The sequence below is a fragment of the Colossoma macropomum genome, unplaced genomic scaffold, assembly GCF_904425465.1.
Source record: "Colossoma macropomum unplaced genomic scaffold, Colossoma_macropomum, whole genome shotgun sequence".
Lineage (NCBI taxonomy): Eukaryota > Metazoa > Chordata > Actinopteri > Characiformes > Serrasalmidae > Colossoma > Colossoma macropomum.
Genome location: NW_023494802.1, coordinates 35,653,610 through 35,681,223, shown reverse-complemented (window position 1 = coordinate 35,681,223; position 27,614 = coordinate 35,653,610). Strand labels below are relative to the sequence as shown.

At 37.2% G+C, this 27,614-nt stretch overlaps 1 protein-coding gene and 1 non-coding gene across 5 annotated transcripts in view; one reads left to right on the top strand and one right to left on the bottom strand.

Annotated features, from left to right (window-relative positions):
• Positions 1-285: 285 nt before the first annotated feature.
• Positions 286-357, top strand: trnaq-uug. The gene has a single exon. It is a non-coding gene; the product is annotated as a tRNA-Gln (tRNA).
• Positions 358-4,515: 4,158 nt separating this feature from the next.
• calcrl2 (calcitonin receptor-like 2) overlaps positions 4,516-27,614 on the bottom strand; it is a 38,244-nt gene continuing 15,145 nt past the window's right edge. For 3 of the 4 annotated variants that reach the window (XM_036591061.1, XM_036591060.1, XM_036591062.1), the window contains 13 exons: positions 23,601-23,703; positions 21,920-22,070; positions 18,228-18,335; positions 17,051-17,163; positions 15,818-15,909; positions 14,255-14,381; positions 13,528-13,560; positions 13,191-13,344; positions 12,760-12,820; positions 11,019-11,082; positions 9,740-9,958; positions 9,080-9,121; positions 4,516-5,514 (listed from right to left, as the gene is read on the bottom strand). In XM_036591061.1, the coding sequence (XP_036446954.1) occupies positions 5,248-5,514; positions 9,080-9,121; positions 9,740-9,958; positions 11,019-11,082; positions 12,760-12,820; positions 13,191-13,344; positions 13,528-13,560; positions 14,255-14,381; positions 15,818-15,909; positions 17,051-17,163; positions 18,228-18,335; positions 21,920-22,070; positions 23,601-23,654 (1,485 nt within the window). In that variant the 5' untranslated portion in view covers positions 23,655-23,703 and the 3' untranslated portion in view covers positions 4,516-5,247. The remainder of the gene's footprint in view (positions 5,515-9,079; positions 9,122-9,739; positions 9,959-11,018; positions 11,083-12,759; positions 12,821-13,190; positions 13,345-13,527; positions 13,561-14,254; positions 14,382-15,817; positions 15,910-17,050; positions 17,164-18,227; positions 18,336-21,919; positions 22,071-23,600; positions 23,704-27,614) is intronic. The other variant, XM_036591063.1, reaches the window with a different exon arrangement.

Below are 27,614 nucleotides of genomic sequence, written 5' to 3'. Positions count from 1 at the left end.
TTAACCGGTGCGTCGGTTAGCGACACTCCATTTCTCGCCTATATGCAACTGCTGCAGGATTTAAGGTGGAACGTAAAATAAAAAAACAAGAAGCCAATTTCACCTTCGTCAGCGCACATTTAGCTACCAAACCAAACAGTGGACGTTTCGTTAAACCGAATAACTGTATCGCTCTGATGGATTTAAGTATTATATCTAAATATCGCAGCTATATTACGCAAAAATATGCAGCGACGATGTAAAACAGAAGGTTTGTGCCCGCAGATTGCCACCTGGTCAAGCGGCGGTCCCATGGTGTAATGGTTAGCACTCTGGACTTTGAATCCAGCGATCCGAGTTCAAATCTCGGTGGGACCTCGTCCTTTTCAGAAGCTTCACATCAACAGTTGTGGTCTTTCTGATGGGTTTAGATGAAGAAGAACATACAGTAGTATTAACAGTCCTGAGGAACACTGCGCTGTATGATTGAAAGGTTCTAGACACCGTGCACTTCGAAGTTTCATCCCAAATAAAGGGTATTAATAGGAAGTTAATAATAATAATCATTTTATTTATATAGCACTTTTCATGCCGGTGGCAGCTCAAAGTGCTTTACAGACAGGTGATAAAACATAGTTATAGAAAAGATCATTAGTACTTAGTGATCCTCCCTTTGCTGCAGAAACAGCTTCTACTCTTCTACGAAGACTACGCTAGATGTTGGAATATTGCTGTGAGGATTTGATTGCATACAACTGTTGATGTTAGTTCTGGATCATAAATTCCTCTCTAACTCATTCCAAAGGTGCTACAGGGAGCTCCATCACTCCATAGAATTGTCTGGGGGGCACTGCTGGGGGGCTTTATAGCCCTTTAGCTGATGCCTGGCATTGGTCATGGTGACATGTGGCTCGTTTGTGGCTGCTCCAAAGTGTCCCATTATATTAGCAATGCTTTTCTATGGAGATTATTTAAGCTCTTGTAGCAGCCAAGAAAGGTATAACAGAGACAGGGCGAATTATCTCTAGGAGAACCAGCAGGTCACACTTAAGGTAAAAACATGCTAACAACAGAGAGAGGACTTCAAATGGCTTTAGAAGGAAACGCTCTTTTCATTTCCATCCTCTTGCAGAAACATCAAGGTTTCTTGAGAGCCCTTGAACAAATGACCAGAATACACTTCCTGTCCTTGGTAGTATCAATAGGCCTGCTTTCAGAAGCAGAACATTCTGAAAAGAACAGGTTTCGAAGGCCTTCCCTTTGTGAACTTCCCTTAATGAAAGCACAATTCATTTAATCTAAGCTAAAAATTAGTCTTTAATACATTGGCAAATACACATAGGCTTTACTCAGAAAACAAATGAGTTAGCTCACACAGAAAAATGTGCAGTAGCTTGTGGGGTTTTGTTCACAGAAACAGGAATGGAATCAAAAGTGTGACTCTGTATTTAACAGTACAAAGCAACTGTTAGTTCAGTAGAGCTAAAATGATGGACGGCACTTCACAGTGCAGGTGGACGATGACCCGAAGCATATTTTGAAAGCAACCCAAGTTTTTGAAAATGGTTGTAATTACTACACTGTTCACCCTATTCAGATGTAAATATTGTCTGCACTTTTAACTCATATTCTTTAATATCATCATTATTTTAATATCATTATTATTTATTTTTAATCTGCTACCACAGACGGCTAAAACAATAACTTTGTCGACATCAAAATGTTTATGGACCCGACTGTGTATAGAACTTAAAGATCCATTAGAACGCTCAAATAGTTCTTTGCATGGTTAAAAGTTTTTTTTTCCCATGATATATAGGTATTCAAAGAATAGTTCCAACAATTGTTTTTATAGAACCCCACACACACACACACACATTTTCTAAACCGCTTATCCTTCTGGGTCGTGTGTGGGGGGGGCTGGAGCCTACCCCAGCAGTCATTGGGCGGAAGGCAAGATACACCCTGGACAGGTTCTATAGAATCATAAAGGGTCAGTTTTATTACAAACCAATTAACGTATTTCGGTACTATCTAGAACCCTTTTTGATAATTGTATACCGTTCAAATGTTTCCATTCACTCAAATAAAACCAGTTTTGTTGAAGATGTCCAACATGATTCTGTTGAGATGTTACTGCTCTACAGCTTTAAACATTTCAATTAGTATGTAGGAAACTATATTGAGGATGAAGTTATAATAAAAGTAACATGAACAATGCTGTACATAGACAGTATGTTATATATTATTTAATAATTTTTAGTGGTACCCAAAAAACTTCAAATGTCTAGCTTGTGGTATTTCAGTCTACACTGTGTAAGATATTATTCCTTAAAATCACAGCAGTTATTATTATGAGAAGCGACTGAACAGTGTTAAATGCATCTTACAGCACGTTAAAATCTTCTTCAGAACTGCCACATTAAATCGTGAACAGCAGAGATCTTCAAACATCCAGTGCAATAACTTTTATTGTGCTCCTTATAACAATCATCACACAAACAATGAAATCATAATTATTCACAAGTTGCTTAGCAGTTCGAAAGGAATGTTTTTGTTGGTTTTTTTGTATAATTTCTCCAAGAGACATTTTTTGTAGAACATTATTTCACTCATCGAGCCAACATAAACAACCTTCCCAAACAATGAGAGAAGGCAGTCAGTGAAAAACACTCAAAGTGCTTATTTGAACTATTTACAACAAAATGTGTTTATACACATATGCAAGAAATAATTACATACTTGAAATGTTTTCGATGCTCATAAAAACAATCCATTATTTTCACTTCCGTTCATTGTTACTCTCTGTCAGTCCAGGCCAATCAGGCAGAACAATTCAGATAAAGAAATACATTTCAAAACTGTGAAATTTCCCTTTTAAAGTGGTAAACCGTCAGTAATTTATGAGGGCAGATAGTGCTTGTTAATAGCAAAGCAGCACAGATTGTTCTAATCACTGTGGTATGAATATAAAATAAATCTACTAGTGGAAATACACAATATTTCCACCAAAATCCAACCTAATAAGTTTAGTTTCTGGAGAATGAGCTTGTTCATGTTTTCATTTTCCTACAACTCTTTGACCTGTTCTCAAGTTATTCACCAGAGGATCCAGTTGAACGTTTCAGCAGTACTGAATTTTTAACCATGCTTGTATACAGATACATATTGTATGGGGCTAAGACTGCGCACAAGTCCTGTTTTGGGGTTTTTAGTTTTTACAAAATGTTTTAATGTTTTAAGATATGTTCAACTATCTGTGATGCTGCCTTGGGAATAATGCCACATCCCACACATTTTACATCCTTGTTGTGATGTCAGCCCTCAAACCTTTCAGATGCTTAAAACACCTTTGGGACAGTACAGTGCCAATCTGTGCTTTTGACAACAGTTTGGAAAAGAAAACTGTCAAATCATTATTCAAACAAAACCTGCTCTTCATATCAAAGTAGATACTTCGAAGAAGTGCTAAACAAAGTACAGGGTTATGCAAAAGTCAGAGACCTCCCTTTTGTTCTTTTCATTTCCAGCCAAAACAACCATTAAGTATGGTATTCTTTTTTCAGTGTCACATATTTAACATATTAAATAGAAAATTACACAAAAGCCTCCAAAGCTAAGCATCATATCAAATCTATCAGTATTTAATTTGTCCACTCTTTACTTTTGTGCACTCTACTGCTACTTCTTCCATCCTTCTGATCTTAAAGCCCATCAATTACAGCTCTGTCCTCCCAACAAAATCTGTTCCAAAAGCTGTCACTGACATTATGTTCCCCTAACATTCACACAAGCAACTACCCAAACTCACCTCAGCTGCCTTATTTCTCATGTGCGTCTAAAATGGCTAATGGAGATACTTCTGAGGAGATCAGGTATACAATAATCAAAATGAATAAGAAAGAGGAAAGTGAAAAAAAAATAAGTTTGAAAAATGGGTTTACAAACGTGGAGTCCAAAAATCAAGCAGGAAATGCAACAAACTTCTAAGACTGAACTTTGGAGGTGTGGAAAAATATCCTTGCAGATTTCTTTGAGAAACTGAAAGCAAGTCTCCTGTAAAGGCGTGGTAACAAAGGCAAAGGGTGGACACACTAAATGCTGAAAAGGTATTATAATATTATATTCCATATATGCCTTCCGCCCACTGACTGCTGGGATAGGCTACAGCTCCCCCCCATGACCCAGAAGGATAAATGGCTTAGAAAATGTGTGTGTGTGTGTGTGTGTATGTGTGTGTGTGTGTGTTCAATATATTAAAATGTATTATTGATTATATATTTAGTTGTTGGTTTCTGTGTAATTTTTTGCTAAACATATATATTGACATTTAATATATTTAACTTGTACTTAATGTTCATTTTGACTGCAAATTAAATATCTCTGATTTTTGCACTGTACTATATGCCTAAAGCAAAAAGAAAAAGCTATTTTATGTTAACAACACAATGTTTTGGGTATTTTGTTACAGAATTGAAAAGTAACAGCTAGAAAATTCAAAACTCAAAAGAAGGCAAGGTGTCCCCAAACCTTTTACAGGCAGTGCTTTTTTGTTTTGGTCAGTTATTAAAAAGAGACTGTGTTACTACACGAGTGACTGTATGTGCTACAAAGAACTGAGGCAGTACTGTCAACTCCCCAAATGACTGACACCAGTAGACGGAGTCAACGCCATCTTGCTTTCTACGTTCTATACTTTCTAAATTACAGTGCTTGTGACACAGACGAGCAGGCGATGCCATTTAAAGTGATCACAAAATAAATTGTTCACAATTTCCCTTTTTACACCAAATGCAGTCAAACAGCCAAGATTTGTTTAGTGTTGGAAAATCAGTCTAAAAGTGGCATCTAAAAGCTACAAAATATTAGACTCAATCACAGTAATGATGTTATTGGTGATAACCCTACTTCCTCTAATGCTAACTGGTAGATGTAAGCTTTTGTTACTACTCAGCTACATTAGATTTGGAGCCCCAGAGTAAAACTGATCAAGCTGATAGATCAAACATGCCTTGGCTGACCAAACTGTGTAAATCAGATTTTTTTCCTCCAAAAGAATTAAGCTTCATTTAAGCTGGCTCAATAATGCTGATGACGCTAATATCAAATGAACACAAGCAGGATAATGTTAGCATACAAATCATGCTAACCCCCAAAACTTTTCAATCACTGTTTGCATTTTTTGGTGAAGTATTTTTTTAAGAGCAACCAAACCCGACCCTTAGTGTCTGCCGCTGTGCTAAAGCAGTCTTTATCTCCACTACAGTGTCAGATGTCAGATGGCTCCAGCAGTTTGGGCACCTCTTGGTCTTCGTTGTAGCAGCGTTTGCCGTTGCTCTGGCCGTTGAGTGAGTGTGTGGTGGTGCATGTTTTGTCGTCCTCTGAGTTTGGCGGGGCATGCTCCAGGCTGATGATGACCTTGCTGGTCTCAGTGATGGAGGACTGGGTGTGGTAGTTGCAGTGAGAGTCGGTGACCAGGCGTCTCCGCCACTGAGCCCTGTACTGCATAGATTTACGTCTTAGAGCCGACTGCACCTGGAAGAAGATTTCAGCATTAGATCATGTTTCAGCATTAGTAATTACATGAATCATGTTCATAAACAGTTTCCTGAAGTGTTAAATTGCCAGAGACAGTTGAAGATGACAGATATATGAATATAGAAAACTACAGAACAACTATAGGACTTTTGTCTCACTTTGGATTCTGTCTCTCATTGCTTTCTCTTAAAATAATTTAGATCTTAAAGAAAGTAAACTGTTAACACTGCAGCGGCTAAAGTGCGGAAATACATGAGTTGTTTTTTTACAATTGCCTCCATTAGTGCGAAAAAACGCATGGATATACTGGCAATGCCTGGCATGACCACACACTCTCATCTACAGTGAGTCATTTAGCTCTGCCATTTTTTAAAAGATTTACAACTTTTATGTTATCAACAAATGTTTTTATTCAGGGTCTGTCAATATGACAACATATGCAGTTGAATGGTGTGCATGAAAAAGTCAGTATTTATCACTGTGAAACAGTTAATAAAGTTGGTGCTTCCACAAATAATCTGCAAGAAAAACCCTGCAATTCTACTGAGAAACACGTACGTGTTCAAAACTTTGAAGAAAAAAATTTAGTTTGGACTTTTGAACAGCATTAAATGCAGACTGGAAGTCTTTCTTTTGACACGGCATAAACAGAAACCCTGCTTTAGCTGCTATCAAGAGTGCTGGGATTAAAACATTTCTCAGCTCACTTAGAGTTAGATGAATCTACATTGCCTGTCTCAACCTGTCCACAGTTCAGTGGCAAAATCAAATGCTTTTATTTGTCAACTGCAAGCAGCGTCTGTAAAGAACCAAAATTGAAAGCAGGCAGATTGTGTGGGCAGCATGTTTGGATATTCCTTTGTTTGGCACAGATCATAATAAAAAGGCTTTCCCACCAGCAGTAAACTGATCCAGAATTCACTTGTAAAGCAAGACCTGTGATTTTTGGCGGACAGTGGTTCAGTTGCTTGGTATGCATGCAAGTATAAATGAGGTGTCAAACAAACCAAACTAAAGAAAATGTTTGCTTAGCTTGCTTAGTGAAAGTGCCCCATTATTACTGATCTGTGAAGTGTTACCCCAACTTCTAAGACCTTTGGAGGTGTGGAGAAATATCTGCAGGTTTCTTTGAAAAACTGAAAAAGATAGAAGCTGCACCATAAGTGTGGGCAAAATGAATACTAAAAGTGCATAATATTGTTATTATTTGTGTATTATTATGTGTACAGTCTTTTTTGTGCAAAAAAAGCACATCATTTACATTTTTTGCCATGTTTTTGTCATTTTTTGACATAAAAACAAAATTAAAATGTCAGAAATGCACACTCTAGTCAAAAACAAATAAATGCTATTCATTACATAAGTATATAGTAACAAACATGTAACTACATGTAAATATTTACATAATGCAAAGCAAATTTATAGCAAAACTGCATTCATCACTCGAGACTAGAAAGAAGCGCTGTTCTTGAGGACTCTAGAGCCACTAGACTGGTAGAAACAGATAGATAATAGAAACACATGAAAATACCCAAGACAGTTCAAACAAAGCTCTGATCTCAACAAAAGGAGGAAGAGACAGCCTGTTTATTTTGCTTCTCTGATCAGCTTCAATATTTCATCCTCTCACTGCAAGCTCTAAACGCTTTTTTAAACTTTAAATGAGCTGCCTCGTTTCCCCCCCACTGTTCAAACTTTTTTAGATGTCTTCTGCAAGAGGGACTGTATGGTGTGTATATTTTGGCATCATTCTCTTTTGTGCTTTTCTTTTCCTCTGTTGTTTTTACTGTACTGTATGTTGTACTGTCAGCAGACACAGTGCAGAGAGCTTGCCAGCACAAGGAAGCAAATTTACAAACAAAAGCACCAAAAAAGCAAATAAACCCTGGAACATGGCCATCCAAAACAGTGCATGTTTGCATGTGTATTTGTATGAATGTGAATAAAAGACAGGAAGACATTAAAATAAATAACTGAGTAAATGAAATGGGAGCGGGGGCAGAAGTGGCCGAAAAGGCAAAAATATATCATCACAATATTTAAAGATTTGCTAGTAGGAATTGTATTTAGATACTAAGATGCTAATAGGAAATATATCTCAGCATGAAAGGAACAATTTTTAGATGAAAAGCTCTTAATGAACCTGGCTTTAATTCATTCACTCACTCACTCACTTACATTTAGCAGGCTGAAGATTCTCCACACTATGTAGGGATGCACCAATTTAACTCTCCCAATGTAGAATTTGATGCCTGAAATCAGGATATCGGCCGATATCCTGTACTGATTCAACATATTTTTCAGTTTAAAATCTGTATACCTCATATAATGTGTTATTACAATTGAGGAGTCAATTTAAAAACATTGATGACACTAGAAAAGTATTTCATATTCAACCATATTCTTCTAATTTGCATTAAATCTATTAAAATGTAAAAGTCTAAAATTATCATTTGCTGACAAAGCTGGTGTGAATCACAACAGAATTAGGAAAGCCCTCCTGCAAAAGGCTTTTATTCTGATGTGCTTTGTCATTCATGGTTTGAAGGGGCTTTTATTCTGATATGCTGCATCACATTTTATATTTCAGATTTACCTGCAGGGAGCGGAACAGAAAGAGAGAGACATGTGGCTAATAAGTTTGGGTAAAGGAAAACAGATTGGAATAGACTGTAACTCAGTAATAAAAAGCTAAACATATAGCCAGCTAAATTTTATAGGTCTGAAAGCGTACAAGCACACATATCACTGCTGTTGGTATAAAACCACACATCTCCAAAATTAAGATACAGCAGAAGAAAAAAACAAACTTTTCAAAATGATCATTTGCTGACAAAGCTGGTGTGAATCACAACGGAATTATGAAAGCCCTCCTGCAAAAGGCTTTTATTCTGACATGCTTTGTCATTAATGGTTTGAAGGGGCTTTTATTGTGATATGCTGCATCACATTTCACATTTGCCACGAAACCACTTGTTTCACCTCCTTAATCAAGACGTTTGCCTGTAATGTGATCATTCATAATCACTGCCTGTACGTAGAGCATTTAGTTCCATTATTAAAAACACAAAGTAAGAATCTGACATGTATCAAGTTTTGGAATGACAGCTTTCCATTTTAGAGTGACTGTATCTAAGTAACAGAATCAACAGCGAATCAGTTACTGGGCCAGTATCTGTGCATCACTAATGCTGGTGTTTCATTAAAGTGGTGCTTCAAAAAAGTGACAAATTATGTCCTTGTTACTAATATGTAAAGTAAAATTTACATTCTGACATGTAAGTATTACTTTATAAGACCATAAACATGTATCTTGGTAAATTCAAAGGTTTTAGTATGGATTTGGTGCAGCTGTTACACTCCGTTTTCTTGAACGACATGTGTCACAAGATAACTCTGATCCTTAAACGCCTGATATTAGTAATAATTAAAATAATGTTTTGACTAAATCTGCATTTTGCCGCTGTATGAAAGTACAGTGGTCTTCTTAACATATTTACTACAGTGTTTCTCAGTTCAGCTGTACATTTTAAGCACTGCATATGCAGGCATTAGCACATACCTCTCCATTGCCAAAACAGAATATGATGGCGACCAGAAGCCCCTACAGAGTGAAGAACAGATGAGAACATGTTAGGAATACTGTTTTATGATTTTTTTAATTTTGCTTTTTCAAAATGAGAACAAGACAAATTGCTCAGCAAACTCTAGAAGGCTCAGAGACAGCTTTTAAAAATGAACCACTAAAAAAAGCTATTTTCACTGGAGAATCCCCTTTGACTTGATTTATGTGAGGAAAATGCCTTACATGTTTTATCATTTCTCAAAGATGAACACATTAAAATAACAAATCCGGTAAATGCAAGAATTCATTAAAGAAATGTATCCCACAGCCTACAAAAAAATATGAAAGACTTGCAGCCAAAAACATTTGTAATAAAAAGGATGAGAAGATGAGAAAGAAAAAGGAAAAGATAAGAAAAAAGAGAAGATAATTGAGGAGAAGATGACTAAAAAGAAAAGAAGAAAGAAAAATTGAACAGAGGAGAAATGAAGAGAGGAGAAAATATGAGAAGAATCAAGAACTGAAGAGAAGAGAAAGTATCAATTTTATTGCTGTAATTATGAATTAAGTGAACAAACATTACGACTAATTGACTCCTGGATGTTGTTTTACAATTTATATGATGAAGAGAAGGTCTGAGCTTATTTCTTTGCCTACCTGAAAATGCATAAATACATTCATGAAGAACTCATAGATGGCCAGAGCCAACCTGCCCTTGGGCTGCATCGGCACCAAGATGAAATGAGCTCCCATCAGCGGCACCAGGATGAGGGTGGCACGCACAGCCTTCATGTAGACGTTAGACTCTGACTTGTGGGTCACTTTCAGCTTAGTGACCAATACACGCACTATATTCAGCAGAAAGAACAGGTTTACCTGCAGGGAGAGGAACAGAGAGAGAGACGTGTGGCTAATAAGTCTGGGTGAAGAACAACAGATTGGAATAGACTGTAACTTCTCAATAATAAAAAAGCTAAATACATAGCTAGCTAAATATTATAGGTATAAAAGTGTACAAGTACACATATCACTGTTGGAATAAAACCATGCATCTCCCAAATTAAGATACAGCAGAAGAAAAAAACTAACTTTCAATGGAAGTTAATGTAATTTTTTTTTTTTTTTCAAGTAATTTTGTTCATTATGAAATTTTAACACAATGCAAAGGGTAACTGGACTCATTAAATTATGCAACAGAGGCTTTTGCTCGACAGCAATTATATATTAGTGAATTATTAAGCATTTTTATATATGTCTTGCTTTTAGCATGGATATGGTGCAGTTTTCACACTTGGTGAATCAATCAGTGCATAGCTGAGCCAAGACCTGCAACACAGGATAAAGCTGATCCTCAAACACCTGGTATTACTAATAACTCACTTTTGACCAAATTTGGAGTTACTGTATTGTGCCTTTGTATGACAGTACACAAGTCTTTTTAATGTTTTCACTACAGTACTGCACAGTATAGCCATAAAATGTTAAATGTCTAAATTTAATTAATTATGTCTATCTATAATCAATACACACACCACAAGCAGTATACAGTAAATTTAATTAATTATGTATCTATAATCAATACACACACCACATGCAGTATACAGTAAATACTGCAGTATGCTGTTTCAAACACAGCCAGTTTTTGCGAACATTTAGTCGAACGATGGTTTTGGAAAACACCTTTTTCGCTTAACAATGGTTTGTACCATGTAAGTTACCAGCGTAGTAATCTTGATAGTTTCAACTAAGATTTTGGAAAATGCATCACAACTACATGTTTCCAATTATGTAGTGGAGTTTTGTGGAGTTTTTTTTAGAAATAAGCTGCTTTAACTTAACAAGTAATATTTTGAACCATGTTGGGACAAATCCCAGCTTGCCCCCATTATTCTGGCAGCCACGACCCCCAGACACCTGAGGAAGTAAGGGAACTCACCACTAAGGCGACCTGGATTGGGCCGTGGACGATGTAAAGCAGATCAGTGTTTATTATCCAGCACCTGAGAAACAAGCACGCAAACCTGATAAATTCACACAAACTGAGCAAATACACAAAATTCCCTTCTGAACAGAGCCTTTCAACCAAGAGGAACAGGGTTTGAAACAAACTAGGGATGAGTGTAATTATATGGATATCAGAACACATATCAGTATTTGTTTACTTAATCTCATATTTGAAATTTAAATTCAAAACTCAAAAAATAAAAAGACAAAAAAAAAAAAATTAAAATCACACACTGCTGCATAATTTTAACTGTAAATTCAATGCTTTTTAAAACCTTTTCAAGACCGCAATAAAAAACGGTAAAACTTCTCTGTGTGAGTGGAGCCTTCTTCACTGCCAGCAGCAGCGTACGCTCGGCTTACATCACATGGTATCAGCGGGTATCGCACCGTTGGAATCGGCGAACTTTATTCGATACCCGATACCAGCATTTCTATCGATGCATCCCTAATGTGAATAATAGGTTTATTGTCTTTTGGCATGTAATTTTGGGTATGTTATCATTAAATCACAGAACATCCTCACTCCAACACAGAAAGTACACTTAGAACAGTGCATAAAAGAAAATGTACAATTACACCGCTCCGTACGACCAAAAGAACAATATCAAGCACAGACAGAACCCATTGCTGTCTGTAAATGGAGTGAGGAGGATTCCAAAAAGACAGTGTATTTGACTTTGTTCTTACTTCTGCCATCTTCTAAACCATCATCAGTGCTCAGACTTCTGTTTGGCAAAGTATTTGGAAATTGACTTTTCAACACGCTCTTTCTAAAACTGAATACCTCTAATAATAAAAAACAAGATGTTTTCAGAGATTTCATGACCTTAAGAATTATCTGAGATTTATAGTATAAATTTTGTGGTACATTAATGCTGGACCATGTAAGATTTTATTAAAACTGAAAAAAGTAGCATTACTGAGTCAGAACAGAAAAACATGGAAAAAATGAGGTGTGCATGTACTGCTGCGAGTCACCCTGTAAAACAATAATAATTTAAGCTAGGTGTAAATCAGATGTAAATAATAATAAATAAATAATTAAGTTAGGAGTCAAGTGTGATTTCGTGGAAGTTCATGTCATACTTCTTTACATATTTACATCACACGCACAGCCTCAAAAAAAAAGGTCTGGCTCACTGTTTAGGTCTTAAATGCAAAATCAACAATATACCGATGAAGATATGATGACAATACTAGACAGATACTAGATTCACTTAAATCCTCAGAAGAAATGTCCTTCACCAAGGTTTCACTGCGTTCTCTTTGAATACTCTTTCAACACGCTTGCAATCATCAGATTCATCCGCTTGTGGTGGGGGTCTGTAGCACAACCGGCATTACAAAATGTTCTTCTGCATGACCCATGCAATCCTCAAAACCTATACTGTAGCTATAGGGCACTAAGCAGAGCTATATATAGACATATTTCAAATAAAAAGAACACGTTTGTCCAGTGCAAGTTACTGCTCTGTAGGTTAACTATGCCTGTGATATACACATTAAATAATGATTGGGTATGGATCTCCACTTATGACAGCTGCACTCAGCAAATAAACGCTAAAGGTAATTTTTAACTCAACGCGGGTACTCAAAATAGTAAAATAGTCAAATTGCCTTTCCGTAAAAACACAAACACAATAAAAAAAAATGTGGAATTGTTTATTTACTTGTCGTCATGGAAGAGCAGCCGAGCCACGGCATGAATCACGGCTGGCATGATTGGGAATCCTGTAAGAGAAAATGATACATTAATATGATTCAGTATAATCCAGAGGGAACAGGAGAGAGGGGAAAATGGAAAGAGAAAAAACTGAATTTAAATGACATCAATCAGTTTTAAACAGAAGCCGTGTCAGTAATATGAACAGCTTTTGTGGTATTGTATATTAGACTCATGCCTACAGTGCTTTGTTGATATTTAATCATCCTGACTGTGCATCAGCGAACTCAATGTGAGCAACATATCAATTCAATGAGTCAGACTGAACTGGACTGATGTGAATCAGCAGGGTTTAACTCCTCACCTCCCCATGCGCATCAAGTAGTAATCAAACTGAAATCAGACTATTAAATTAATGAGATAGATTTTGTTCCTTACCCCAGCCAAGCAGGTAGTACCAGCCCAGCTGCTGCTCCCCGACGAACACGGCCACAATGATGAGTGTGTGCAGGTAAATCCCCTCACACAGCATCCAGAAGTAGTTCGAGCAGGATGTGTAATGAATCAGACTGGCCAAGAGCTTACAACCAACCTGACAACGTACATTCAGCACAGATACAGTATATTAATACAAGGAACACAAAGAAAATACTAATATAAAGAGGTTCCAAACCTAATGTCTATCTGCTGCATCTGTATCCCACTGTCACCTTCCATGTAAAACCATTTTGATCCTTTTACCTCAGAATAGAAAATGTGCTGACCCAGAACTCACCTCTGATAGAAGCCACGGAGCAGCTGCTGAATCCTGTGAATAAATATTTGAAATATATGACTATATAACAGGAATACGAGCCTATAACTGTCATACTTTAACTATACATGCCTTTATGGAAGCCCATTTCTGCCATTGCGATAGCATAGTATAGCATCTCATAATCATGACTTGCCATGTCATAATAATGAGATAATATACCATAATTACTACTTAGTATCTCATAATTATGACTTGCTATCTCAAAATAATGAGATAATATATTAGAATTACAACTTAGTATCTCATAGGTATGACTTGCTATCTCAAAATAATGAGATGATATATCATAATTACTACTTAGCATCTCATAATTATGACTTGCTATCTCAAAGTAATGAGATAGTATATCAGAATTACTACTTAGTATGTCAGAATTCTGACTTTGTACTTTAAAATTATGATTTACTATTTTATAATAATGAGATCTGAGTGTCATAACCATAACTTACTGTGTCATAATTATGAGAAAATTTCTCATTGTTATGACATACTATATTGCCTTTTTTCAAGTGTTCCACTGTAGAGGATGCGTTAACTTATTTTCAAAGAAAATAAGTACAGCACAAAATGTACTGTGCATTAGACTAGATTATAGGAGCAATGTAAAAAAAAATAACAGCAAAAGTGGCAAGGAAAATAAAACACAGGAGCGTTATCTCAGTAATAAAAATAGTTGCGAGCTCACCAAGTCGCTAGCATCCCGTTTCGCATTTAGGATGACCTCAGAAAACCAGATAATCATCAGTACAGAGTTTAGGATAAAGGACATAAACATGTTCTTATGGAGGGAAATCCTCTGGCAGCTTAAACACCTAAACAAAAAATACACAAAATACTCAGAACATGGTCACAATATATACCCCTACAAAAAAGTCATGAGTTTCATGTGTGAAAAAATGTATTTTTGCACAATATACATGTTAAAAATGTGTTATCACACATGAAAAAATGTGATCATGAGGAAAAATATGCATTCACATGTGAAAAATGTGTGATTACTTGTAAAAGTGGGGGTTTTGCACACTTCACATGTGAGATATGTGTAATTTTTCTGTAAGGGGTTGAAAATGTTGGCATACATTAGCTATTATAAAGAAACACTCATAATGCTTTTATAAGCTGCTAAAACAGAACCCTTAAAACACACCCATAGTGTAAGACAGATGAAGCTTTCATTTACTTCATTTGACCTGGTTTAAAACAATGCACAACTCTTTCTTCTTCTCAGTGACCACTATATTAAAAACCTTCCTTTGTAGCTCTATTTTGCTGGTATACAGTTAGAGACTGTAGCTCATTTGTTCATGCATAATTTGTGCTAGTCGTCCTCTACCCCATCACCAGTGGTCAGTTTCTAACCAGAGAACCGCTTTTGGATGGGTATACTGTGTCTAATACCTTCATACCAGCACAACACACACTTCTACACCACTGCCATGGCATAACTGTGCACGTCAAGTAAACATTCACAGTGTTAGTGGAAAAAGTAAACGAGACCTGGGATTTCATAAGTGGCCAAACCAGTAGCCGTGGATCAGACCTGCACAATGCTCGATAGCAATACTGGGCCATCCTTACAGAAGACCTTCCTCACAGAATTGAGCAATTTTTTTTGGAGAGCAGCAGCTTCCTCTGTGGTGTCCTGCTCAATGTCTGTTCAATGTTTTTCATATAAAAGACTCATGAACAGAAATGTTAACCAGTCCCAATGATTCTGTCAAGCGTTTAACTGTTACTTTATATCTCTTTTTTACTTTATTTAGCATTCTGAGTTGTGCCTTTGGAGTGATCTTGGCTGGGCGCCCACTTATAGGGAGAGACTCAGCGCTAAATCATCGCCTTTTATAGACAATTTGTCTAACTGTATACTGATGAATACTTTACTTTGCAAAGCTTTAAGCAAATCAGCAATTACTGATACTAGGTCTTCTGAGATCTGTTTATTGAGAGGTATGGTTCACATTGACTCCAGTTAGTTCTTGTCGAAGTCATTAGCCCAGGGGTTCACATACTTTTTCCAAACTACACTGTGAATGAATGATTCATTCAATATGGACAACAACAATACATTCCTTTTTGTGTTATTAGTTTAAACAGATTGCTCTTTAGTGTAACTTAGATGAAGACGAGGCCATATTTTATCACGACTTTATAAACAAATGCAGGTCATTTCGAAGGGTTCACATACTTTTTCTTGCCACTGTATAATAACAAAGTAATGTATGCTTATCTGGTGTTCTTTACTCACTTAAAGTAGGAGAAGATAAAAATGGATATGAGTAGAGAGACCACTGAGAGTGTGTGACCGACCACCGCCAGATAATACGATGTGAGTGCAACCTATGGACAGAGGATAAGAAAAAAGACCATTCATTCACCAATTTCTGCAACTGCAGAACTCTCAAGCCCATTTCACACCAGACGCGTTAGCCGCACCGCATGACGCGCCACCCCTGTCGCACGCAATATGCTCCTACATTAATCACTATACCCATTTACACCAGCAGTGAAGAGCAAAAACACGCTTTGGGTCTATTTTGGACGCATGCCGTGCATTGCATGCTACCAGTTTCTAGGCAGAAACCGTAAAGAGATACAGTGTTTATGATACAATATGTGCTTTAATATAATATGACACAATCTTTCTCTCTACACAATCCCTCCTGTAGGTTAATGTTTTGAACCCACACGCATCTTGTTGTTGTTATCTCCCCTCCTCACAAAGCTGCGCATCACATGGTGAGAGAGCTAGCAACAGTCACAACAGCAAGTCAGGTATTTACTGTTGATCTCTTTATATCATCTACATAAAGTTTATTTAAGCAATAAACAGATAATACAGACATTCGTATTACATGAAAATGCAAGGCAAACAAAAACCTGGTGTGAAATAGCAAGGGGATTACCACTCGCGCCATGTTAATAAATTTTTTAATCGCAATTATACATATCACCGTTAATCACCCACTAAAATTTCATTATCGTGACAGCCTTCCCTGAGGTGATTTCCATGAATGTTGCAAAACGAATTCTTGAGATAGCAAGCATCAAAACATGTAATCTTCCCTTATTTCAGTGTACTTACTGCACTGATTGGAGGAAAGTACCTGACTCATATCTGAAGCATGCTTTGACCTCCGGTGTATTGGTGTACTACATTCTGATAATGCTATTGTCTAGTGTACCTAAAGTGATTGTACAACAACAAGACAAGACAAAGGCATGTTGCCTAGATAAAAACAGTAGTAGCACCCATCATGAAGTCTGAATTTGGCCTGTAGAGTATGTCACACAGTGTCAGAAACCGTATGCAAGTCTATCTGAGATTACTTAACAACTCAGTGAATTGTGAGGCGTGATTTAGGTGTGTAGTTTGCACAGGGCTTACTTCTTAGTCTCATCGCTCCAGTGCAAGATGAGAAAAAAAGAAGCAAACTTCGAACACCATGTTTTGGCTAACAAACCAAAAAAATGGTCCTACCTCAAGTTTTTTTTTGGTGTACGCAGTGCACAGGGTGTAATTGGACCACAGACGGTTGCTGTCTGGGTGACGGAACCACTGACCATCTGAGTTGCACACTTTGGTCACTTTTTCTAGAGGAGCAGTCCAGACCAAAGAAGACGATTTCAGCAGCAATAACCAAACCCATGACAAGGCTGAAAAACCTTGCTGTGGTACATTTTTGTTAAGCTTTTAAAGACTTAAAAATATTCTAAAAACATTCGTGTACAACAGTAACACTCTTAATTCTTAATACTAATACTTAACTCTTAATACTGCTACATTCACATTGTTGGGTTGAGTGAACACAAATATCAGATATTTCAAATTTGATTTATGCACCTTTCAGCTCTGTTCCTACAGTCAGATGCAAAAGTTTGGGCACCTCCGGCCAAATCTGTTGATTTTCCAAGAGAAAAAAGTTAACATCCTCTACAGAGAACACGCTTCTGCAGGTTTTAATACACAATTACTGTTTATTTGCTGAACTTAACATATTTGGAAAAAAATAGCAGATAAAATGTGGCCTGTGCGTTAAAGTGTGAAAGTTATGGCACATTTTATATTATACATGTATATACTGGAGCGTCCTGTTACCGGTCACGCTGCCGTGGGAGAGCGGGAGGAGTGGCCATGCACAGTGGCGAGTTGTTGCTGTTAGCTTGATGATGTGCATGTGTTATTTGTGCTATTCTGTGTTTGGCTGTGGGATAGTTAGTCCAGTGTTAGTGCCTACCAACAGGAGAAAGTGTATGGCTAGAAGTAACCTGCCTGCTATCTTGGCTGTTTCAGAAGAACTTTCTCCCTTGCTGCCTGTTAAAAAAAAAAACGTATTCACCCTTGAAAGTGCAATGTTTCCCGCATCACCTCCTGCGCTGACAACACTGTATGTGTGTGTGTGTATATATATATATATATATATATATATAGATATGTACTCATATACCAATATATATATATATATATATATATATATATATATGTATAGTATATATATAAAAAACTCAGCAAATAAATACAAATTGTGCTCTAAAATTTGCTGAAAATAGATGTGTTAACTTATTTTCACTAAGAAAATCAACAGTACATGTCAATTGCATTCAAATGTACAGATACATACTGAAATGAAAAAACTGAAAATTTTCAAGTCGCTCACCAGATGGATCGAAGTCTGTGAAGTAAGTGGGGCACTGTTGCGCAGCAATCCCGGGAGACGTGTCATCCCAACACAGCCAGCCGTCCCATGTGCGATTACAGTACGGTCCTAAAGGGGGCAGCAGTGAGACAGGGCTTTAGTTTCACAGCTTTATGTCATTGACAGTAAATATAAACTAGACCCACTCGTCCCACTGTTTTCAAAGGGGACAAGAAGAGGTCAATCGTGCCACTTCCTGATTGGCTTCTTGTACGGTGTACGGTGAGACTCCGCAGGCACCTAAATGACAATCTAAAGAGTTTGGCGCAAATGACCAGACTAAATCATGCTGCTGGGCAGCAACATAAATCATCACTACCATTTAGAACAACAGCACTTTTTCAAAGCATAATGAAACTGAAAAGAATTTAGTTACAACTTCCTCCATCATTGTTGTTTGTGCAAAATATACTGTAGAATCGAGAGGACAAGTCAAAACAGCCACAGCAAAACATGCATCATAACAATGATCTTTCTAAAATAAACAAGTAGATGAATAATACTGATCATTTTAAGTAATGTAAATTATTATAATTGTTTTATTGTATTGCAACAATATTGTAGCAGTAGTAACAAATGAACCCTTGTATGTTTTGTATTATAATACATGCTTTGTATTATTGAGCAGCTTCTCTTTTAAAAAAGTTGCTTCTTCAAGAGTTCTTTAGTACAGAAAATGGTTCTCCGTTTAAGACACAATAGAATGCTGTACAGTGGCAGGAAAAGGCAACTCAACAGGATTTGAGGCAAATATGTAATGATTTAGGCACAATCCTATTTGGAGCACACAATCTTCTATTACTTATTAGCCACATTAGCCTTACAGCTCCATTGCAAATCTAAAGCAGTAAAGTTCATATCTTAGGTGATCAACTGCAATTGGGATATGAGGAAAACTGTTTAGGCAAACTCCTCCTTTAAGTTTCCACATCGCAAGAAAAATAATTTGTGCCAGTGAGAACCTCATAAGAGCTGGCATGACGGACGCACTGTTTATATTAGCTTCATAGAAAAAGAGACCGGAGCAGTGCGTCAAGCAGCAGAAAACAAAAGGCAAGAGCATGTGCTTCCTCAAACTAGAGCCTCGTACACAATCTAAGGAAGCCTGACGCACACAGACGGGGAAGAAACTCAAAGACAGCCAGGCACTGGGCAAGAGTGACACAGATAAACTTCACTTCCTTTCTTTCAGGAGAGAGAACAGTCTTCCCCCTCACTCCTGTGCTCTCTCTCACAATGATCTCTGGCTGGCTGCTCTCTCTTTTTGAACCCCATATCAGGTCTTTTATTAAAAATGCTTAATAGTAATGTAATAAAACGGCACCTCTGTTTTTTTGGTGAATAGAACACTGAACCCAACTTTGCACATTTCCTTTATACTAAAATTAGAAACACAGGACAACTGAAACAACATGTGTACAACATCTGAAGGCATAATTAGAAGGAGAATGAAAATGCCTCTTTCTTGAAAGTACCTCTAACAGGGCAATGTGATTTGTGTCCTGTTGGGCAGCATTTGTTAAGCTGAATAAGTCCTCTTTACTAGCCAAATACTCTTGTATCCGGCATCAACCAGGAGTTCGTTTTTGTTGTTTTAAGCTGCTTAATTTTAATCCTAACGCTGATGTGACAGTGAGGTCTATGATGTTTCAGTCATGGCTTCAGTCATTCACGTGCTTCACGTGCATCATCAGAAAACAGACTAATGGTCAGAACGAGCCTTCGCTGCGAAGATAATTAATTCTGATCAGCTCTCAGCTGTTCATTATTGGAGCGAGACAAAGGTGAAAAAGGTGAGATGTGTTGCTTTTCCACCGTTTACATTCTTTAACTTTTGTTCGGCGCTGCTGCCATGGTAACGCTGAATGATGCCGCACGCACAGTGGAAAAAAAGCACCTGAATTCCGATCTGAGCTTCACATTAAGGTCGCATGGCCACGAATCGGATACATATCCGATCTAGGACCACATATGAAAGTGGCTCAGGTTGGATTTGACAAGATCAGATTTACGTGTCCACACAGCCCTGAAAACATCAGAGTCACATTAGGGCAAAAAATCGGATTTGTGCCACTTTAACCTGGTAATGTGAACGTAGCCTTAGATATTTTATCCAGTATGAATCCATCAGTCAAAAATACCCTACAAAGTACATTATCTGACCTTCTCTAGTAAAACTAAGGTCCCTTCCCAGGGGCACCGTATCGCGGGCGTTTGGACGATTCTAAGGGCCTGTGACTGACAGGGCCCTAAAAATCATTAGAACATTAGGTAATATTTTTTTCAGTATGAAATTATTAACCTATCATCATATATAGAATATTTATTTACAATGTACCAAGGTTGGTGTAGTCCATGAGCTTAGTCTACAGCTATTCATACGGTACCATCCTCACACCCCCAACTGAAGAAGCAGGTGAGCAGCATTTTGGTGAATGACATGTCATATCATGGCATAATTGAATTTTTTTTTTTATTATTATGAAAAAAAGAAAAATGATGTTATTAAATTCTCTTCAATGATAAAACTAATTATGCTAATTATTTAATTTTATTTTATTTAATAATTTTTCCACAATCAATTTTTAAACATAGTGCATAAGTGTTTTATAAACTCCTGTGTGGTACTGTTTATTTCTTTGTAATAAACATTCACACATGGCATCATATTTGCGATTTTAGATGAGTGAGTGTCCGTTTTACAGCTACTTAGCTAGTGCTAAGTTTTATGCTGCTGTTGTCAAACATCATTTACCACACTTATGCGTTTGTCTTGAATATTTTGGCAGAATTAAGAGAGGTACAAGGTGCTGCAAGTTGCTAGCTACTTTTGTCAGTGGCCACATACCGAGGTGGGGCCCAAACGATATCTTTTCATGGGGTCCAAAATCCCTGGCAGGGCCACTGCCCCTTCCACACATATGCGGATATTTTTGAAAACAAATTTTTTCTCTGTGTCTTGGCCTCTCGTTCACTGAACCTCTGTTCACTGAAAACAGAGGTTTCTGAAAACGCTCTCCAGGATGGAGATTTTTGAAAGCTCAGTGTTTTCATGTGGACATGACAACACTACCATCACGCAGCTCTACCAGCTTCTTTAGCTTGTTGGGAGATAAGAGATTTTGTTTAAATCTGTGCGAAATACTGAATTATGGAGGTCTGATGGCCTGCACGTCAAAGTCTGCAGTGTTTGTAACACTGGTGTCACATTGGTAAAAAATTGCTGCTTTACCTTTGCAGCACACTATATTTTGCACTGTGCGCATGCTCGAAATGTTCTTCTTGGTGTGCGTGAGAAACTTTTATGGGGTATTATCTCTCCCTGTCAGGCTGGCATGCTCATGTGAGTGTTTTCGAGTTATTCTGATGTTCTTGGGTGGATGTAGAGATACTCAAAAATACTGCTCGTGTGGATTTTTTTTTTTAAAACAGACAGAAATAAATATTTCTTAAATATTTCTGGATACATGTGGACAAGGCCTGATCCTGCACAAACAGACCTACAGTTAAAAACTGACTTACCATATGTTGACAGAAAAACATCTGGGACTGTGATGGGTCAGGCACTTACAGCACACAGTAAAAAACATGACTGACAGAAAGTCTAAGAGAGAGAAGGAAGTAGTGGTGTGTGCGTGTTCGTGTTTCCTGACCTGAATCTGTGCGTGGTGGGTCATGCAGTATTCGGAGATAACACTCAAACTGAGCAGCCAGGATACTCCCTCTTGACTCCATAAGTATGGGGGATGAAGTTACTTCCGCCAGTGACATCATCGTAGCCGTCACATCCTCACCCTGACATACCTGCAGCAAAGAAACATATACACAGGTTTGCTTTTATACTATATCAGGATGTTTGGTCAAACATATGATTCATATGCATTATCTATGCACCAAACAGCCACTTCATTTCATACTTTTCCATTGCTGCAGCAGCTTCAAACTTTTTGCACGCCATTTTGCATGTTTCTCCAATGACAAATGAATGAAGAATGAAAGCTTTCTGACGTGATGGGTAAGTCCTTAGTGATTTCCTGAGCGTCCATTGGTCACGATAAGATGGAATTGAAAGGGCAGACTCTACAGGTTCAGGAAATGTTTGAACTGCATTTCCGCATGTATTATCACAAAGATAGAGAAACATATACAGAATTTTTTTTTATTTGATGCGTGGGCCCGTTTGTTGACCCCAGAAGGTTAAGTGCACATCAAAGACATACGTAGATAGTGTATCTACACTATTCTATTCAACTTTTTCCTTCTCTTGTAAAGTTACTCATTTGGAGATAGGAAATTTGACAATAACAGTGACAATATGTAAATATCCATATGTATTATATATCATTTACAAAAAGCACTTTTTAAAGTCAGTAGCATTCTGTTGGTTTTACATTACTCTTCAGGCTCTCATGATTCCAGCAGACTTCACAATAGAGAACCTATTTTGGTATCATGTAGAACCCATCTTTCTCACAGGTTCCGTAACATAACCAACTTAGAATGGGTTTGTTTATCTCTCAAGAGTTCTCTAAACTTTACCAAAAAATGCTAACTGTGTCATTATTACATTTTCCTCTTGCTGCAAAGACATATAAGGCTCCATCTAGCAGATAAAAAGAGCTTTAAATTGTTGCATTCAGAACATCCATGCTTTTAAGCATTTTAGAGGGTATTTAGACATAAGGGCACTTACACTACCATTCAAAAGTTTTATTGTATTACTGAAAAGACTAAAGTTACACTATGTAAGTTTGGGGGATTTGGAGACCTTTGTGGTAATGTGGTATGTAATTTTACGCAATGTGCAGAAGAACATTTTGTAACGTGGGTTGTGCTTCAGCAGATGAATCCAATAATTATGAGCGTGTTAAAAGAGAACTCAAACAGAACTCAGTTAAAACTTGGTGAAGGACATGCCTTCTGAAGATGGTAAGTAAATTATCTACTATTGTCATCCTATCTTCATCAGTATAATAATGATTTTTCATTGAGCCGGACCTTCTTTTTGAGCCTGTGCTTGTGACATTAATATGTAAAGATGTATGACATGGCCTGAAAAAAATCCCACAATATCCATTATCTGGCCCGACACCTCTGATTTTAAAATTATTATTTCAGGCTTTACAGGGTGACTCACAGCAGCGCATGCACACCATATTTTAGTATGTTTTTTCTCCTGACTCATTAATGCTACTTCAATATAGCATTGATCAAAAAACTGTACATAAAGCAGCTTTGATTGCAAACTTTTGGAATATATATAATACGCATAATAGCCTTTAAAATGTCTGTCTACCATGTGCACACAGCATAAAACACAGACATACTCCTCACCTCAGTGGTCAGCAGTGAAAGGAGCAACAATTGGAAGGACGGGTGTTTTCCCATGGTGCACTAGAGGAGGCAAAGAAAAGGGGCGTCTGAGAACATCAGTACCCTGCAGAAATGAGATACATTATTTAGATAGTAAGAATATATGATTTAAATACAGCATCAAAAAATCTAAAAAATGAATATTCAAAAGTCTGAGCCAATCCAGTAGTATATAATCAGAGCTCTGTAGAATCAAGACGTTTCAACACATTAAATATCAAAAATCTAATTGCATCTTGACGAAAACTGAAAATCGTCTTGAACCTGAAACTGTCTTTTGTTACGCTGCTAACTGTTAGCGAGCCAGCTCTGTTGTTTATCAGCTACACAAAGCTATCCTGACATGCTGCCCTCCACATGCAGTATAATCAAAGCACATTGGCCTCCACTGAGCTGTATGGAGCAATAGATGTATTCAGACCAGTCAAGAATGTTTTCAGTGCCTGTTTTCAAAGGATTTTACTATCAAGAAGATTAACTGAGTTCAGAGGCTAAGCTTTTCAGAGCTAATTATAGAGCTAGATAATGTCAGAAAAACTGTCAGTCCATCTTTAGAAAACTAATTACATTTCCACACAATTCATACCAAATATGAGATGCAACCTTTTTCAGGCAAACAGATCATTCTGTTAAGAAATATTTCACTAAATATAAGTATATAAATAAAAAATTCTAGTGATTTTCTGGTGAGCTATTTGAATTTCAAATTCAGAGTCAAATTCATGGGTTCAAATAATATTTTTTGTCATATTATTAAACAAATGGTTGAATTTTACACAGTTTACACTAAGAAATTGAATGATGTATATGGCCATCTTGAAACTTGAATTTTATCTGGACTTTTGTCTATTTTTATAGATAACAGCATGTCACACAGTGTCAGAAACGAGGCATGTCTATATGACACTACTTGGCATGGTTTAAGTCACGGTTCAGGGTGTGATGATTTAGGCATGCAGTTTGTAAGAGGCTAATTGCTCTACATAAGCTTCCAATACTTGTTAGTAGAGCTAAGTTGTAAGTAGAGTTTAATTTCAAAATTCTGCATATCCATTTCTAACAATTTTGGATATAACATGTCTTTGAATAGACTTACTGCTGACATATAATGAAAAGCACCTTTTAATTAAAAAAAAAGGTACCAACCTGTACTCAGGTTCAGAGCAAAATTTCAAGCCTGAATAAACTCTATTTGTTAGGTACATTAGCCTTGTATCTCCAGTGAAAACTTATGGCCAGATCCATAAAGCTTGGCTGAAACAGAGCTACGGCATGCAAAAATGTGCGACACAGTAAGGGCTATTCATAAAGTCAACGCATAAAGTTATCACCCCTAGCCAAGAGAAAAAGAAAATTTTGTTTATACCAGAAAAATACATGTATAAAAAGCTAATAACATCTTAAAATTCAACTTCTAATTGTAGGAATTTTATTTTAGCACACAAGATTTCATTTTTCATTAGTAAAAATACAAGTCTTTTTTCAATTCATTATAATAGTGACAATAATTTTTACTACCATGAATTAAAGCTTAAGATGTGGGATTTTTATTACAATTAAAAATTAAGTTGACATGCTGACAGTTACTACGGCCAGCGGTTTAACCTTTTGTTTCCTATTTTTCTTCATCTCAGGAATTCAATTTACACATGTGAAAATTAAAATTCAACTAGTAAACAGAACATTTTGACTTGTGAGAAATTATTTTATACTAGTAAATGTCGTTTTCACATGTAAACTGAATTTCTTTGTAAAAATCCATTGTAAATTAGAAAAACAGGACTAAGTGAAAACTCAATTATAAAATCAATTTACACATGTAATTAAAATCTCTACATGTCAAATTATTCTTCATTTATTTGGATTACAAGCTAAACCTACTTTCTATGCACAGAAGGGAGATTTGCCAAACACTGAATTTGAGGCAGGAAGAAAAGGCCATTTTAATTATAGCGCCAGTTGAATCTGTCGATCTGAAATCCTGCTCCAGCAAGTCTAAAAGCATTTAGAACGCTTACCATGATGCTCCATCCAAACAGGTCAAAACATGCCTTTTAAAAATGGTTTAACCAGCTGAGCTGGTAAACTTGTTGATTACTTGCATATGGGACCAAGCATGTTTGGAAACACTGTCAAAAATATCATTTAATCCATACTGGTTCAGAGAAAATGAACACAAGAGTCGATGAGGTGTTATTTTTTGCGGGATTGTGTGGTGTTAAGAATCGCTAGCTCCATATTTGAATTAAGGAAACAGAGCCAGCTATGAATGAGCAAACAAGTTACCGCCACGCTTTTGCTCTTAAAGTCATGGTAAAGCTGGCGCTGCACTTTACGAATCTGGAGCTGAATGTCCTGACTGACCAGCAACATTTGGGTTAAAAGGAAAAGAGACAAAGTTTAACATGCAGGATTTTTTATTTTTTTTAACATTAAAGTCAAGCTAACCTTCACAAAATCCCCAAATTACAGTGAAGTGCTGATCTGCATGCATAGAATGTCACTGAACTCCAGCCTGACCCAATGACACACAAGCACAACATGCTTGTTTTTTGTCTAAAGGAGGATATTGCAAGATGTCCATGAACTGCAGGCCAAGGCACTACAGAACTGATCAACAAAAAGGCCATGAAAAAATGACTTCTATTTCTATAGCTGCAATCTTTAACAGGCCATTCTTTCATTCCAATTATTTCTAAAGCATAGAAATGCTAGGCCAGCAGCACCAAGGACAGAAAGGACAGGAACAATTCTTTGTCAGCCTGGATTCAGACTCACCCTTCACTGCTGAGAGCGGTTCTGTTAGCTGCTTTCTTTTAAAGATGAAAGTCAAAAATTTCCTATTGACTCTCAGTCATCCTACAAATGACATTAAGCTCTCAACCATGGTTTGGCCTTAAAATAACATTGTGGTAATTGGTCTCTTAAAAGCTTTTCGCAATTTTGCTTATTATATTCAGACTGCCAGTCAAACATAATGGAGAAATTTGCGTCAAACTGTTTTCCTCTGCAGTGGCACTGTCTTCATTCATTCAGCTTCTCAGACTAAATTTCTGCTTTTGTGTTATTTATTTATTTTTTTGTATTTATGACTGTGTGCATTTCAGTGACATACTTGGTGGCTGGTATTTGTGTTTGGTGAAGGGTAATTCACTGATATGTGAACTGTTATGACTGAGACTTAACTGGAGGCAGCTATGAATTAGCTGGAAATATGTTAATTAGATCTGTAGAGCTGTAAGTTCCATACCATGTAATGTGCTGTGCTTAGGGCCGAAAGATTAATAGTTTTCATATCAAATTCGAAATTGAAAGACTGCAATTCTTCGAACCGCAAGAGCTGCAATTTTTACTATATTCTGCATTATTGCCAAGTATAAAGTGAGGAAATTCAAGGTAAAAACATTGAGGTTGTGAAGCCCCAGTAGATTAAGTGACCCTTATTAGTCCCACAACAGGGAAATTTCACCTCTGCATTTAACCCATCCGTGCAGTGAAACATCACATACACACTAGTGAACACACACACTAGGGGGCAGTGAGCACACTTGCCCGGAGCGGCGGGCAGCCCTATCCGCAGCACCCAGGGGTGAGGTGCCTTGCTCAGGGGCACTTCAGTCACGTACTGTCGGCTCAGAGGATCGAACCGGTGACCTTCCGGTCACAGGGCTGGTTCCCTAACCTCCAGCCCCCAAGTAAGACCAAACAAGTTCAAAAGCATCAAAAGCAACCAAACACCCACGTGCTGCACATGTACAACACAACCAGAACTAACTGGCAGTCTTGCAAACTGCTTTCAAGCCTCAAGCTTGACACAATGGATATTCTGGGCTGCTTGGCCAAAATAACAGACGTAGACCTTAATTTATTGAAAAAAACATGATCCACTGTGATGTATAAATCTTTGTACCAAAGCTTCAATGCTTGTTTCTGTTTGCATGAGACATGAGACAGGGGTAAATTATACAATTTGAG